This window comes from Chelon labrosus (assembly GCF_963514085.1).
Source record: "Chelon labrosus genome assembly, chromosome: 23".
In the NCBI taxonomy this organism is placed as follows: Eukaryota; Metazoa; Chordata; class Actinopteri; order Mugiliformes; family Mugilidae; genus Chelon; species Chelon labrosus.
Genome location: NC_140356.1, coordinates 5,437,095 through 5,450,362, shown reverse-complemented (window position 1 = coordinate 5,450,362; position 13,268 = coordinate 5,437,095). Strand labels below are relative to the sequence as shown.

Here is a 13,268-nt window from a genome sequence, read left to right as displayed (position 1 = left end):
TAAGCTCCTTTATTTCAAATCAATATCTGACAACTAACTCCTAATTTGGCAAGATTAAAAACTAGTATTACTCCCTGAAATGTACTAGAATAGAAAATGGAAATACTCGAATTTTCCTTGTTCTTGAATAAAATGTAATGCTGCAATTAGTGCTACTAATACTGTTGAGGGCAACCACAAAAGTCCCTACAAAAAGGTAAAATCACCTGTATTACAAAAACTGCACCATACAAGGTTGTCTCCAAGTGTAGCTTCTCAACATAACGTATTGAGCCAGTCCCACGTGATTCTTCAATCACGTCTTCAATAGCTTTTTATGGTCATGTCCTTTATCACCAAAACTGGCATTTGCCCAGATGTCTTTATAATAGGTCTTGTAAAACCATTTTAGAAGAAGGCCAGCTTTGGCAGTAAGGCTCTCGACTGAGGACCTGAGACAAGACTCAGGACAACTATAGGCCAATATCTAATGATGGAAAATTTTATTTGCTTTCAAATGAATTTCTCTTTCAAAGAAAATGATGTCTTCGAAGAATTTGACTCGTCACAACAATTATCTGGACAAAAAAAGGCACGGAACCAGTTCTCACTGAAATCATTTTGGATTTTTTTCGTCCTCTTATCAGTTGTCTTCAAAATGTTGGTCTGACTGTATGTTAAACTTATTCAAAAGGTTTTTACTTCTCTCAGTAATCATTTTTCTGAGAAATATGACACCGGCTTTGAGGTTCCACAAGGAAGCTGCCTGGGTCCATTGCCATTCCTACTATAGGTGTTTAACCTGCATTCCCTTTACCTCATTACTATATACATTTTAAATCTGCTTGTTTGTTTAATTATTATGATGTTTAAAGCATTGCTGATTTTGTAAAGTGACTTTGAATGTTTTGAAAGGTGCCCACAAATAAAATGTATTATTATGTTGCCTGCCCCTTGGTGACTGGACACTTTAGTAGGTGGGTACCCCTGTTCAACTGTCCGTTAATGCAAATGTATAATCAGCCAACCACACTACAGCAACTCAGTTTAACCATGTAGACATGGTAAAGATGATCTGCCTCAAACCGACCATCAGAATGGGGAAGAAAGGTGATTTAAGTAACTTTGAGCTATCAATTCACCAAGGAAACTACAATTCACAAGGGCGCACGAAAACTGGACAGTAGAAGATTTGTTACCTAATGGACAGTAGGGTTAAAAATCGGTGTAAACAACATGAAAGCATGGATTCATCTTGCCTCGTTGGTGGTCCCGGCTGGTGGTGGTGGTATAATTTTTCTTAGCACGCTTTGGGTCCCTTAGTACCAAGTGAGTATTACTATAGTGTACCCTTCTTCTAATACTTTCAGCAGGACCATGTCACAAAACTAAAAACATCTCAAACTGGTTTCCTGACAGGGAGTTGACTGAACTCAAATGGCCCCTACAGTCACCAAGTCTCAATGCAGCAGACCACATGTGAATGTGGCGGAACAGGAGATGAGTATCAAGGGTGTGTATCTGATAAATCTGCAGCAAGTGCAAAAACTGCTCTTGTGTCATTATGGAGCAAACTCGCTAAGGAATGCTTCCGGCACCTTGTTGAATCTGTTCCATGAAGGCCCAATACGAAGAAACAAGGGCATGTGGTTTTGTGAAGACGTTTCCCCACTCTTCCAAGTATCCTCCTCAGTTCTAAAAGGGGGTGTGCCTTGTGGGTGTGGCTGATGGGTATATGCACCTAATATGGTGTTGCGTTTCATAATCTGATGATATACAACTGTATGTCTCTGCCAAGCCAAATGATGCAACAGCTATAAATTCAAACTGTTAATTGCAGATATTACAAACCTCGGTGCTACCATAGCTCCTTATCTAAGCTTCAAGTCCCATATTGACAAAGTGACAAAAAAATAGTTTTCCACCACAGAAACACGGCTAAAATGTGGCTAATTATAAATCTGCTCTACGCTGGCTTCCAAGAAGAAATCACTTCTTCCTTTCATTAACAAAATTCTCAGTAATCTCGAAAGCAGCTACACTTGCAATTTCCCCAATGACTATCATTCCAAACGGTCCCGATCCCAACCTCCTGACCTTGGGTGTGTATGAATGAATGGGTCAAATACGAAGAACATTTGTCTTTTACATTGCACTGGACAATAAAGTATCTTCTCTTCTTTATGGCATTTTTTTTCCCGCCCTAATCTTCTTTACATACTTTCTGTGTATTTTTTAATTGAAATGTCATGTCTTACAAACCAGGAAGCCTTTTGTGTTCAGAAAGGAAACGTCAATCAAAGCGAATTTCATTACAATCCAAGAACTTAATCAAGTGTTTTCCTCATAAATATCATTTTAATTACTGGACACAGCCCAAGCCCCATGTGGCCTGACATCTATTTTTATGGAAATCTGTTCCAAGACAGTTTACCCTCCTGAGACAAACTGCAATCTACAGTGCTGTCACTCTAACCCAGCTCTATGGAGTATGTGAGAAAATTAACCCAGGATACTTAAACTTTATTGAGTCACCATCCCTTTGTTCTTGATTTCTTCTTTCGGTGTATTGAGTAAAACTCTGTGCTCAAGTAAACTCAAGGAAGGCCATAATCTTATCCTATAAAAACCCAACAACTGTATCTGTGTAGAAATAAACTTTATCTTTCATGTTCTCTTTTCTGAGGCAAAGAGTTGGTTTGGTTTCACAACCGCAGTTTCTCCACCTGAACACTTCAGACTGTGGCAAAGTTCATAACCAGACCCTATTCAGCTCCCCTTTAACCCAAATGCACTAAAAGAAAAAAAAAAAAAAAACTGTAGTCATATTTTAATATTTAATAGGCTGTCAGGTACAAATACTAGAACTTTACAGATATCTATTTTATCTGCCAGCTCCCCATTGTTCAGGTGGTCTACAGAAACGAGTCTGTCAATTTGAATAAGAAACTCTATTCAGTAAACAGAAAACATATTGGACTGACATAAAGAATAATTATTTGGGGTAAAGACATAAAGGTTCAGTTTGCAAGTCTGAGGCAATAGAAGAATTTCAGCACACCACACACAACCCTGAAGAAATGCCGCATTAGCTCAAGTAATCTGGATACTTTTTTTTTTTGTCTTTTTTTACAGTGCAGGTGCAATGAAAGTCAGTACACTACAGGAAATAATATTTTATACTGGGGACAGAGAAGTCAGATGTTTAATCTTGTGACTGGGCACTTTTTGGAGAGACGTGACAGGTGCCTAAAATAAAAATAACTGCCACGTTGAACTCGGTATGAGCTTCGCAGACTGTCAGAAAGCTTTTAAAGTTTGATACATGTTTGGAAAAAAAAAAATATTGCAATGTAATGGGTCAGAGTGTGAGTGTATGTGTTTGCATGTTTGTGTCTTCATCTCTCAGTCTGAACTGTTCGTTTGCGGCCGGGTGTCATACGGTTCAGGCTGTAACTGCAAACCAAACAGAACGCCAGCTGTTATATTTAGTCAGTATTAAATAAGGCTGCCTGGATGCTGAGGGGAGATGGTTCAAGAAAACAGTGTTATAACACTTTTGACAAATTGGGAACATTCTTTCTTTTTCTTTTTTTTTTTAACACTGTACAGGAGATTATAAAACTTCTTCCAGCTCCCTTGGCTGTGAATCAAGAAACACTTACCCTGCATACTTAGTTTCTCAGGTTGAGCTTATTTCAAAGGGAGTCTGGTTGTACCTTAGCATTTTCCTTCAGATGTCTTCAGATAGATGAAAGAGTGTTTGGTCAATGCGGGTTTTTTTAAGGTTTATGCCCAATCACAGGTTATATGCAGGCTTTCATCCATTTATGACTCAATGGACAGCCCATTATGAGGAAGCAGAGCGAGCTGATGTGAGGCTCTGCACGTTTACTCCGGGTTTGATTGTGAGACTGCGTTAGCAGTAGAGAACTTCTTGAAAATGTTTAAAGTGGAATTCAATTTAAGACTTGGAGGAATACATCCGTGTTGTTTTCAAACACTGAATTCTGCTATCGTAATAAGCCATAATGTCGCATTAGACAATAAACAAATAAAAAAAAATAATTCGAAAAATTCGGAAACTGTTTATACTATAATTATCCTGCATAAAAAAGCTAAATTTATTAACTCTACTAGAAACAGACAAAGGACTGCTTCAAACTATAAAATGAATGAATAGCCTAAAAATTGTTTTAAAATCTTTAGGCTATAATATAAACATGGAGCTGCTGCTATAGAGTGACTATTTTAAATGTTAATAAAAACCTCATGTTAAGAACAATTATTCTATTTAAAAAAATAAAATAAAAATAAAAATACTGACCACGGAGTGGCGCCGTGGCAGCCTGCGCGTGTCTCTGTGTGTGTATATAATAAAAACGCTAGTGTGTACGTGTTTGCGCGTGCGCGCGCGCGTATTTCGTCATGGCAGTCACGTTGCTCCCGGAGGGCGGGCGGAGTTAAATAGCGGATGTGCGCCGGAGACCGCAGATCAGATCGACTCAACGAACCCTGTAGCTACACTGAACAGCATCCGAAGGAAACGAAACGAAATTCCGGCTCAGCTATGACACCGGCTCTTTTGTTTCCAAGCCTTTTCGGGATCTAAGACCCTCGGTTCCCGTGTACTGTGCAGTTCCACAGTCTTTAAGGAATGCCCAGAGAGCTCACCCAGAACAGGATCCAAAAGATCTGGGTTCCCACCAAGGATGACAAGCGGCGAGGTAAGACCTTAAAATATTTAGATTATATTCTTCTAGCTTTCTTGTGTGTGCTTCGCTACAGAAGAACCCCCCCCCCCCCCCCCCCCCCATTTGTAATTTTAAGTATTATTTTTACATCATTATTGAGAGTGATAATTATTGAGCAGATCGTTTTATAATTGCTGACGACATGCGTATTTGTGGTTCCGTCTGCCACTGCCATTACTGCTCAACAATAACGTGGTGTCGTGTTACCTTTCGTGGGATTTAATTGTTGTAATATATCAGTGGTTGTGGTGATGGAGCCGGTTAGAGTCTAAATGCACCTGCTGAACTACACCCGTCTTTAAATTACCGAGTCATTGATTGGTGGTCCTCATTGACACAAGCAGCACGAGGCTGCTGTCACCATGGTTACCGTTGTTCCCCGTATGCGTAATGCGTAAAACCCGTGCGTGATCAATTTTTCCCCTAAGTTTTGAGCGTGTGTAGTAAACAAGCGTTTCTGTCTTCAACAGACCATAGCAAAGAGACAACTAGTGAGGGATTAGTGTTTAGAAAAATGATACTCGGCGGGAAATAATTTCTTATTAGAGTTGACTGTTCAAAAAGACGAAAGTCAAATATGTTCAAATTTAAACCAGTAAAAGACAATTGAAGCGACTGTCCTAAACCCAAATTATCGGTTTTACTTAAAAATAGAAATTTAAAATATTTGGTTGAGAAATATTTAAGGAACCTTACGTTTTGAGTAAAACGTAAGCCCTCTTAATAACACAAGTGTAAATGTTTTATACAGCCAACTAACTAGCTGCATTTGGATTTGCTCACTTGATAATGCAGCTCATTGTTTATTTACCTGACACCTTTATCCAATCACTCTCTAATGGTCTTCTATAAGGGCAGCAGTTATAAAATGATGATCAGTGAAGTGCAGAGGAAGTGCCAAAGGAAAGCTGAGCAGTAGCTGAGATGGAGGAGAAGAGATCTGATAGGCTCCGTAAGGATGAACCACGTGTCGCAACATCAAAACAGAGTTTGATCTGTTTTTTTCTTTTTAAGCACCATGGCTCTTGTGTTGTGGAAAAAAACATTTGCTACGCTGTGAGGAAGTGTAAATGAAAGCCCTCAGGGAGATATCGGGCAATGAACTATATGCGCTGGTGCTTGCAACCGCAGTGAAAGGAGCTGAGTGAATTAGACTTCAGTAAAACGATCTGCAGCAAATCTTTTTCACTGATCTACAGAAGACCCGTTACATGTAGCACCAGTCCCCCTGCATTCCTCTGCCATCACTCCTACGCTCTGCGGCCAGGGTAACATGAAACAGCCTGCAGAGACACACTGCATGGTGTGGGATCCCCACATGCTTGAGGGGTGGGGTTACTGTATTTCTGGTAAAGTGAAAACAACTCATCTTGGCACATGTAGGGCAGTTAAGAGCTCACAAAGTGGGTCAAATGTGCACTGAGGTGGAAGTCAAAGGCGAATCTGGTTGCAGCAGGGAGCCACATGCTCGCTGGAGAGAAATAGAGATGATGGGTTGGTGGTGTTAATAAATCATTCCAGGCAGGTTGCATTCATCCTTGGTTTCAGATCATTCAGTGACACAAATGTTAGAAATTCTGTCCCATCCTTCTTCTTTCTCCTTAGGGACTACTGTGTAATGTCCACAGTTAAAAGACTTATTAAGTGCAATACTCACTTTTTTTGTAAATGGACGCACCTCACCTCTGCCATCCTTCTCTGCTGCAGCTGGCGCCCCGCACTTCGTCAACCCCCCCACCGTCATCGTGATGGTGGGTCTGCCTGCTCGAGGCAAGACATACATGTCCAAAAAACTCACCCGCTACCTCAACTGGATCGGCATGCCCACCAAAGGTACATGATACTCCTGCACGGTCAACACACGGCCAACACACATTTAAATGCTAGTACAGTTTTCTCAGTAACTTATCAGGTACCCAGTGACACTCTTTTCCTAGAAGTGCCTTGCCAGGACAGCATCAGCTCATGTTTCTAACTCCAGGACACTGTGTTCATAATTGTTTCTCTCTTCTCGTGTGTGTAGTCTTCAACGTTGGAGAGTACCGCAGGGAGGCAGTTAAGAACTACAGCTCCTATGACTTCTTCAAGCCTGACAACGAGTGTGCTGTGAAAATCAGACAGTAAGTCCAAATCATAAACATTTTATAAATAATATTGTAATGTTTTTTTTTTACCCTAACAAAATTTACATTTGCATCATTGTTTGTACTTTAGGCAGTGTGCCTTAGCAGCCTTGAGGGATGTCAAATCCTACTTGAAGGACGAAGGAGGCCAAGTGGCGGTGAGTTTCCCGTCGAGCCTCTCGTCCTTTTCCAAAGCGTTATCCTCACGTGCAACATCGTCTTACAGAGCTGCCTGATATTTATTTCAGGTGTTTGACGCCACTAACACGACAAGAGAGAGACGAGACATGATCCTCCAGTTTGGCAATGAGAATAGCTTCAAGGTACGTGTTGCTACGCAACCAGATGAGCCAAGGTAGGACATCACTGCCAGTGCAGCGCATTAAAAGAACACCTCCTTTTTCTGCCCAGGTCTTTTTCATCGAGTCTGTGTGCGATGATCCCAGCGTCATTGCGTCGAACATCATGGTGAGTCACAAACATGACTTCGTATTACATTTTGGGCTGTGTTAAACAACCTAAAAATTTGTTAACTCTCTGGCATCAGGCGTGTTATTTGCCGTCTGACAGTATTCCTCCCTATGCAGGAAGTGAAGGTGTCCTGTCCAGACTACCGGGACTGCAACAAGACTGACGCCATGCTGGATTTCCAGAGGAGAATTGAATGTTACAAAACCAGCTACCAACCTCTGGACCCTGATCAGTATGACCGGTAAATCCGCAGCAAAGATTTAGTCAGGACTCGTCCAATACAAACCTACAGACAAATCACTCACATCGTCCTGTTTGCCGCCTGCCTCTAGGGATCACTCCTTCATCAAGGTAATAGATGTTGGCCGGCGCTTTCTCGTCAACCGGATCCAGGATCACATTCAGAGTAAGATTGTCTACTATTTGATGAACATCCACGTCCAGCCACGAACCATCTACCTCTGTCGACACGGAGAGAGCACAGATAACCTGGAGGGACGGCTGGGTGGGGACTCTGGCCTCTCAGCACGTGGCAAACAGGTATAAACAACTGTAGACCAGACCACAGAATAGATGTTGACAGGTGCTGGTTGACTCTTTGCATTTGAAATATATCTTGAACGATGAGATGCATCCGGTGCTGACTGCTGCTCCCTCCCTGCTGTAGTTTTCAGCTGCCCTGGCTCGATTTGTCGAGGAGCAGAAGCTGAAGGACCTGAAGGTCTGGACCAGTCAGCTGTGCCGCAGCATCCAGACCGCTGAGCACCTGGGTGTCCCATACGAGCAGTGGAAGGCTCTCAATGAGATTGATGCTGTGAGTGTCACTCTGAGACTCACTTTTAGTCCACAACAATCTTTGCTGTTGCCGAACTTTGCGAAACTAAATACTTTGTCTTCTTTTTAGGGCATGTGTGAGGAGATGACATATGACGAGGTGAAGGAGAAATTCCCAGAAGAGTTTTGTCTGAGAGATGAAGACAAATACTACTACCGCTACCCTGCTGGAGAGGTACTTGAATAGGCTACAGCTATATTTTATTATCGTATCCTCTTCTCCATGATAAAATACTCTGCATTCGTCAAAATCTATAATCAACTCTGCTCTCCTTATCACAGTCCTACCAGGACCTGGTCCAGAGGGTGGAACCGGTCATCATGGAACTGGAGAGGCAGGAGAATGTCTTGGTTATCTGCCACCAGGCCGTCATGCGCTGCCTACTCGCCTACTTCCTGGATAAGAGTGCAGGTGGGTCCTGCAGCTAACAGCAGCCTCACAGTTTAGGGTCATGTCTACATGTAAGTTGTGTTATTCAACTCGATCTTATCTCTATTTAAATCTATGTTTTCTTGCCATTTATAACTCCAGATGAGATGACCTACTTAAAGTGTCCCCTCCACACTGTGCTGAAGCTCACCCCAGTGGCCTATGGGTGCAAAGTGGAGTCCATTTCTCTGAATGTGGAAGCAGTCAACACCCACAGAGACCGACCGGAGGTAATGTTTGTGTGATTACCGGGAACTGAACTCAATACGTTACCACTTCCTGTATTAGTCAGAGCAGATAGAACTGCAGGGGAAATATTGTAACAGAATATAAGCTTAACCACCACTGTTTTCTTACTCTTGTTTATTCATTTCTTTTACATGAAACCCCAAGCTGTATTTGCTTGACTAGTCTAAGTCTTGCATCCTCTGTTATCCCTGCAGGAGGTTAAGAGGGGTCCTGGCACTTTGATCAGGAGGAACAGTGTGACTCCTCTGACCAGCCCAGAGTCTAACATCAAGAAACCACGCATCGACGACCTGGACGAGCCTCCGATCCAGGAGATGCCCCCTTCTGTTGCCTCTCTGGCCCTCTGCAGCCCCTCACATCTCCCTCTCGCGCTGGCTGGACAGGTGGGTTGTCAAAAACTTTCAAGCAGTAGATCCTAGGATTCAGCCAATATGGGTTTTTGAAGCTTGGTTGGAAGCATTTATACCAAAAAAAACCAAAAACAGCAGACAATTATTTCTTTAATCACAATGGAAATCCCTATGAACACCCTTTAGGACACTATGACACGGAAACCTTTCTTTTCTCGGCAACATCTGTTTCCTTCCCGACAGCCTCTGCATGTATGTTTACTCACTTGTTTTTCGTCCCCTTTTCCTCTGCTTCCTCCTTCTCCTCTGCACCTTACAGCACTGGCTGGGCAAAGTTTGCCTGTAAGTATTTGTTCTGTCTTTGGCTGCCTTGCTGTGTCAGTCTCCTCCGTCCGTTATCTTTTTTTATCTTGTTGTGTTCAATTTCTTTTCCTCAACTTCGACAGTACTTAAAGCGATGATTCATTCAACTTAAATCTCTGTTAATATAATTATGTTAAGGAATGGCACTGCTCATATTGTACTTAAAATAGTAACATCTTTGATACGGGCAGCAAATAGTAATAAACACACAATTATGCTGTTATTATATTATTACCTTATTTTTATGACATTTATTACAAGTTCTTTACTGATTTAGCCTTGACTCATTGTTAATGATACTTTGGACTGGTCCTGGAAGTAATGAGGAAGGGAAAAACCTTTTACTGTATTTGTTCTTTTGGTACTCCCACTTCCCAGTTTACCATTCCAGTGATTCCTGTCTGATGTCATATCTCCAGACTGCTTGTCCCTGTGCTCCTCTGACTCATTCCGACTGTGCTGATCTTATCTGTGTTTATTTTTGGTCTGTCTTGTGCTGCTTAAAGATGCACCATCCTGCACTATCTAAAGGTGGTTACGCTTGTATTGCAAAGGTAATCGCAGTGTAGAAGTTTTGCTTCTTAGTTCTCCCTGCAGCCCCACCACAAATTTAAGCTGCTGTGGCACTATTAACTCTTCGCGAGACACTAATCTAACATGCTAAAGCTAGCTTCCACTAGACAGACTTAGTTAGCATGTTATATTAGCATTATTTGATTCAGAAAAGTAGTGTTTTTGTTATGAACAATTAAAATACTTTTATCAATGCCAAACAATAAACTAAATACTAATTAGCCTGCTTGCTCATTTAGCAGTGGCCTAATGTAACATGCTAAAGCTAGCTTCCGCACTAGTAGTCTTAGTTATGTGTGCGAAACTTAAAAAAAAGTGTGAAACTTAAAAAAAAAAACTGCTTGCTCATTTAGCTATTAGTTAAAATTCATGCTAATGCTAGCTTCTACTAGATATTCTTAATTAATTAGTTAGCATTTTACCAGGAGCCAAACTATCAACTAATAACTAGCTTACAAGCTAATTTAGCAGTGCGTTAACGTAACATGCTGCAGCTGGCTTAATCTAGATATTTTTAGTTCAATTTTTATTCAGATACTCTTTAGAGGTTTTTGAAGAATAGTTGCCACCCATAACATTCACTAGGCTGTGTCATGTGAAAATGCCCTTGACTATAGACAGCCACATCACATAATTAAATAAACGCGCAGTTTCAATAACCGTCACTGACTGCGTGGGTGGAGACGGCATTCCTGCACTAGTTGTGCTGGTGCAGTGGAAAGTGTGAATAACACTGCTGCGTGTGTGTTCCTGTCGACTTCATTCATAATCACCTGAGGATTAACGTGGTGCGGCTACAGCAGCCTGTTCACACACTCATGAACTCAGTGCTAGTTTTCGCGTCCTCTAAAAATATCGTGGAGGAAATTGGAAAACACAGGTGATGTAACTTCTTGTTTAGGGATTACGCACCACTTGACGCTATCATTTGGCCAGGGGATATTTATACAGTGGTGATGGCTTGCGTCGTAGGTGAGCTTCTGGCAACTAATTAGCGCACAGTTGGTGTGCTGCAGTACAGGAGTTATCTAAAGTCTGTTGTTTTTGTTTGTGTGTTTACAGAACCTGAGGAGGAGCTCCTCCGGCCGCCGTGAAGTCCTGCAGCCCTGCCAGTGAAACTGCACCGATGTGTCCTGTGGACCGAGAAGCCAGGAACGGGATCACTGACAAACTCACAGAAAACAACATGAAACGACAAGGGAAAGTAAAATTGGAGCGTTACTTTCCTAAAAGCAACATTTATCTGTCGGAAAAACGTCGAGGGTCATCATTTTGTCATCTAAGAACTCAAGTTACTATACAGGATCATGGTTATATAATTGTTTTATCAGAGCAAGGCTCTTAATTGTCACTTTCTTGCTCTTGTTAGACAGTTTTTTTCTTCCTGAGACTGATTAAGTTATTTTTGGGAGACATTCATACCTTGAAGTGTCATTCCTGTTACAGTTCAGATGGCTCTTTGTAAAACCAATTCATGGTGGTTTAAAATTTTAGGAAGACCAAAGACTAACTCATGCCCAGATAATACTTTCAGCTCAACCATGTACATATGGTTGTGATAAACAACAAGAGGATCAAGTATTAGTTTACACTGTAAACTTTCTTGCACTTCTCTGGAAGGATTGGCGTCTCATGTGTGTTTCACAAATGCGCCACAATATATTTGACTCCTTTTTTATATGCTGACACGCTACAAAATAAGCGATATTTTGCACAGTGGTGATAGGTTTTGTCCTTCGTTTGATTAATTTGTCACGGTGTGTTTTCCATGTCACGTTACTTCACAGTAATGGAGGCGGTTGTTCGCCGTAGAGTGCCTGTAGTGCTTGTTTCGCAAGCCTGACGCTGCTTCTCTCGCTATTTTCTACTTGGTCGCTCGAGGAGGCGCCACCTACAAACTCCCCCATATCATTTCAATATTTAACTTTTCACACTTTAAATATTTATTTTTCATTTTATTTAGTTTTAGCACTACAGTGCATTCTGATCATTAAAGAGAGTTCTTTCCATTGACGGGAAACTTTTGTTTTTGTTGACCTTTTGCTGTCGTCGTCTGCTACGCACAAATGTGAGCACCTATATTTTTGTTATAACAATGCGTGCTTTTAATAATAACTTTGTAAATCTTAGTGTACATATGGTATAACTGGAAATGGATGGATGGATGACTTGGTACTCTCATGGGAGTCTTTTAATGAAGATGTGTGTAACTCTTTTTGTACTTATGTGTTGGGTCTGAATGGAAAGCACCATGTCTGTTGGGAAAGAAGTTCACTTCTCTCTCTCAATGAGTAAAAAAAACATTTAACATGTTTGCTTGAGATACTTGAAATCAGTTTTTTTGTAAACACTGTTTTATTATATTCTTTATTTATTTTTATGTAGTTTTGAATGACGCTTGGAGCGAGAGGCACCTTTGTTGTAATCTGAGGACTATGCATGAGAAGATGTTGTGCAGTTGATTTTTGCATCTGCTGGACCAATAAATTTCACAACGGGAAAATACGCAGTGTTTGCTGTTTGCTTGTTTTCGTCTGCCCATATCCGACATTAATATTCCAGCCGGCTTTTGTGTTCCCATATATGGATCTAATCTGCTGTGTACTGTACGCAGCGTGTTCTGGCACTCCTGCCTGCACTATCTCATCCATTCACATGAGTCACACGGTGTGGTTCACGTGCTGCTTACCAGTCTAATTGTGACAGTGCAAACAGGAAGTGCCTGTGAAAGCATACAATAAAACAATCCTTGCTCTTAGAAGTACAGTGATGTCATGCCCATTGTAGGAAAAAAAAAATACAAACAAACAAAACACAACACGCCTGAGTGCTTGGTGAAATGAATGACTAATAACTTTATGAGAGAGAGAGATAACTACACGAGAGAGCAAAGTATCTTCGAGGTTTAGAATTAGAAGAGCAACAGTATCATGGAGCTGAATCCCAGGCTATGAAGAATGACGGGGACAGGATCCCCCCCAACCCCGGAGCTCCATTGCCCTAGCAACAGATGAAGCCAGCAGGTGGATGATGGAGATCTCTGATAAGGAGTCACAGGACGACCAGGAAGAGGTGGAGATAGAGAAGAGCAGGAGGGTCGCACGACAGGCAGCCTGAAGGCAGAGTGACAGATTTACAATGA

At 41.5% G+C, this 13,268-nt stretch overlaps 1 protein-coding gene across 1 annotated transcript; it reads left to right on the top strand.

The window, feature by feature from the left end:
* The first annotated feature begins 4,267 nt into the window (after positions 1–4,267).
* On the top strand, positions 4,268–12,993 carry pfkfb3 (6-phosphofructo-2-kinase/fructose-2,6-biphosphatase 3). Its single transcript, XM_084573282.1, has 14 exons — positions 4,268–4,706; positions 6,441–6,566; positions 6,757–6,853; positions 6,948–7,014; positions 7,105–7,179; positions 7,268–7,324; positions 7,444–7,568; positions 7,660–7,867; positions 7,995–8,141; positions 8,232–8,336; positions 8,444–8,573; positions 8,694–8,821; positions 9,035–9,223; positions 11,189–12,993. The coding sequence occupies exons 1-14, from the start codon at positions 4,637–4,639 to the stop codon at positions 11,240–11,242; spliced, it is 1,578 nt and encodes a 525-aa protein (XP_084429408.1). The 5' UTR covers positions 4,268–4,636; the 3' UTR covers positions 11,243–12,993.
* Positions 12,994–13,268: the final 275 nt, after the last annotated feature.

Bases quoted from the DNA above. Each gene is read 5' to 3' on its own strand.
- pfkfb3 (XM_084573282.1), top strand. From the start codon at position 4,637: ATGCCCAGAGAGCTCACCCAGAACAGGATCCAAAAGATCTGGGTTCCC. The intron at 8,142-8,231 runs GTGAGTGTCACT...TCTTCTTTTTAG, and splicing joins CTCTCAATGAGATTGATGCT to GGCATGTGTGAGGAGATGAC. The intron at 8,574-8,693 runs GTGGGTCCTGCA...TTATAACTCCAG, and splicing joins CTTCCTGGATAAGAGTGCAG to ATGAGATGACCTACTTAAAG.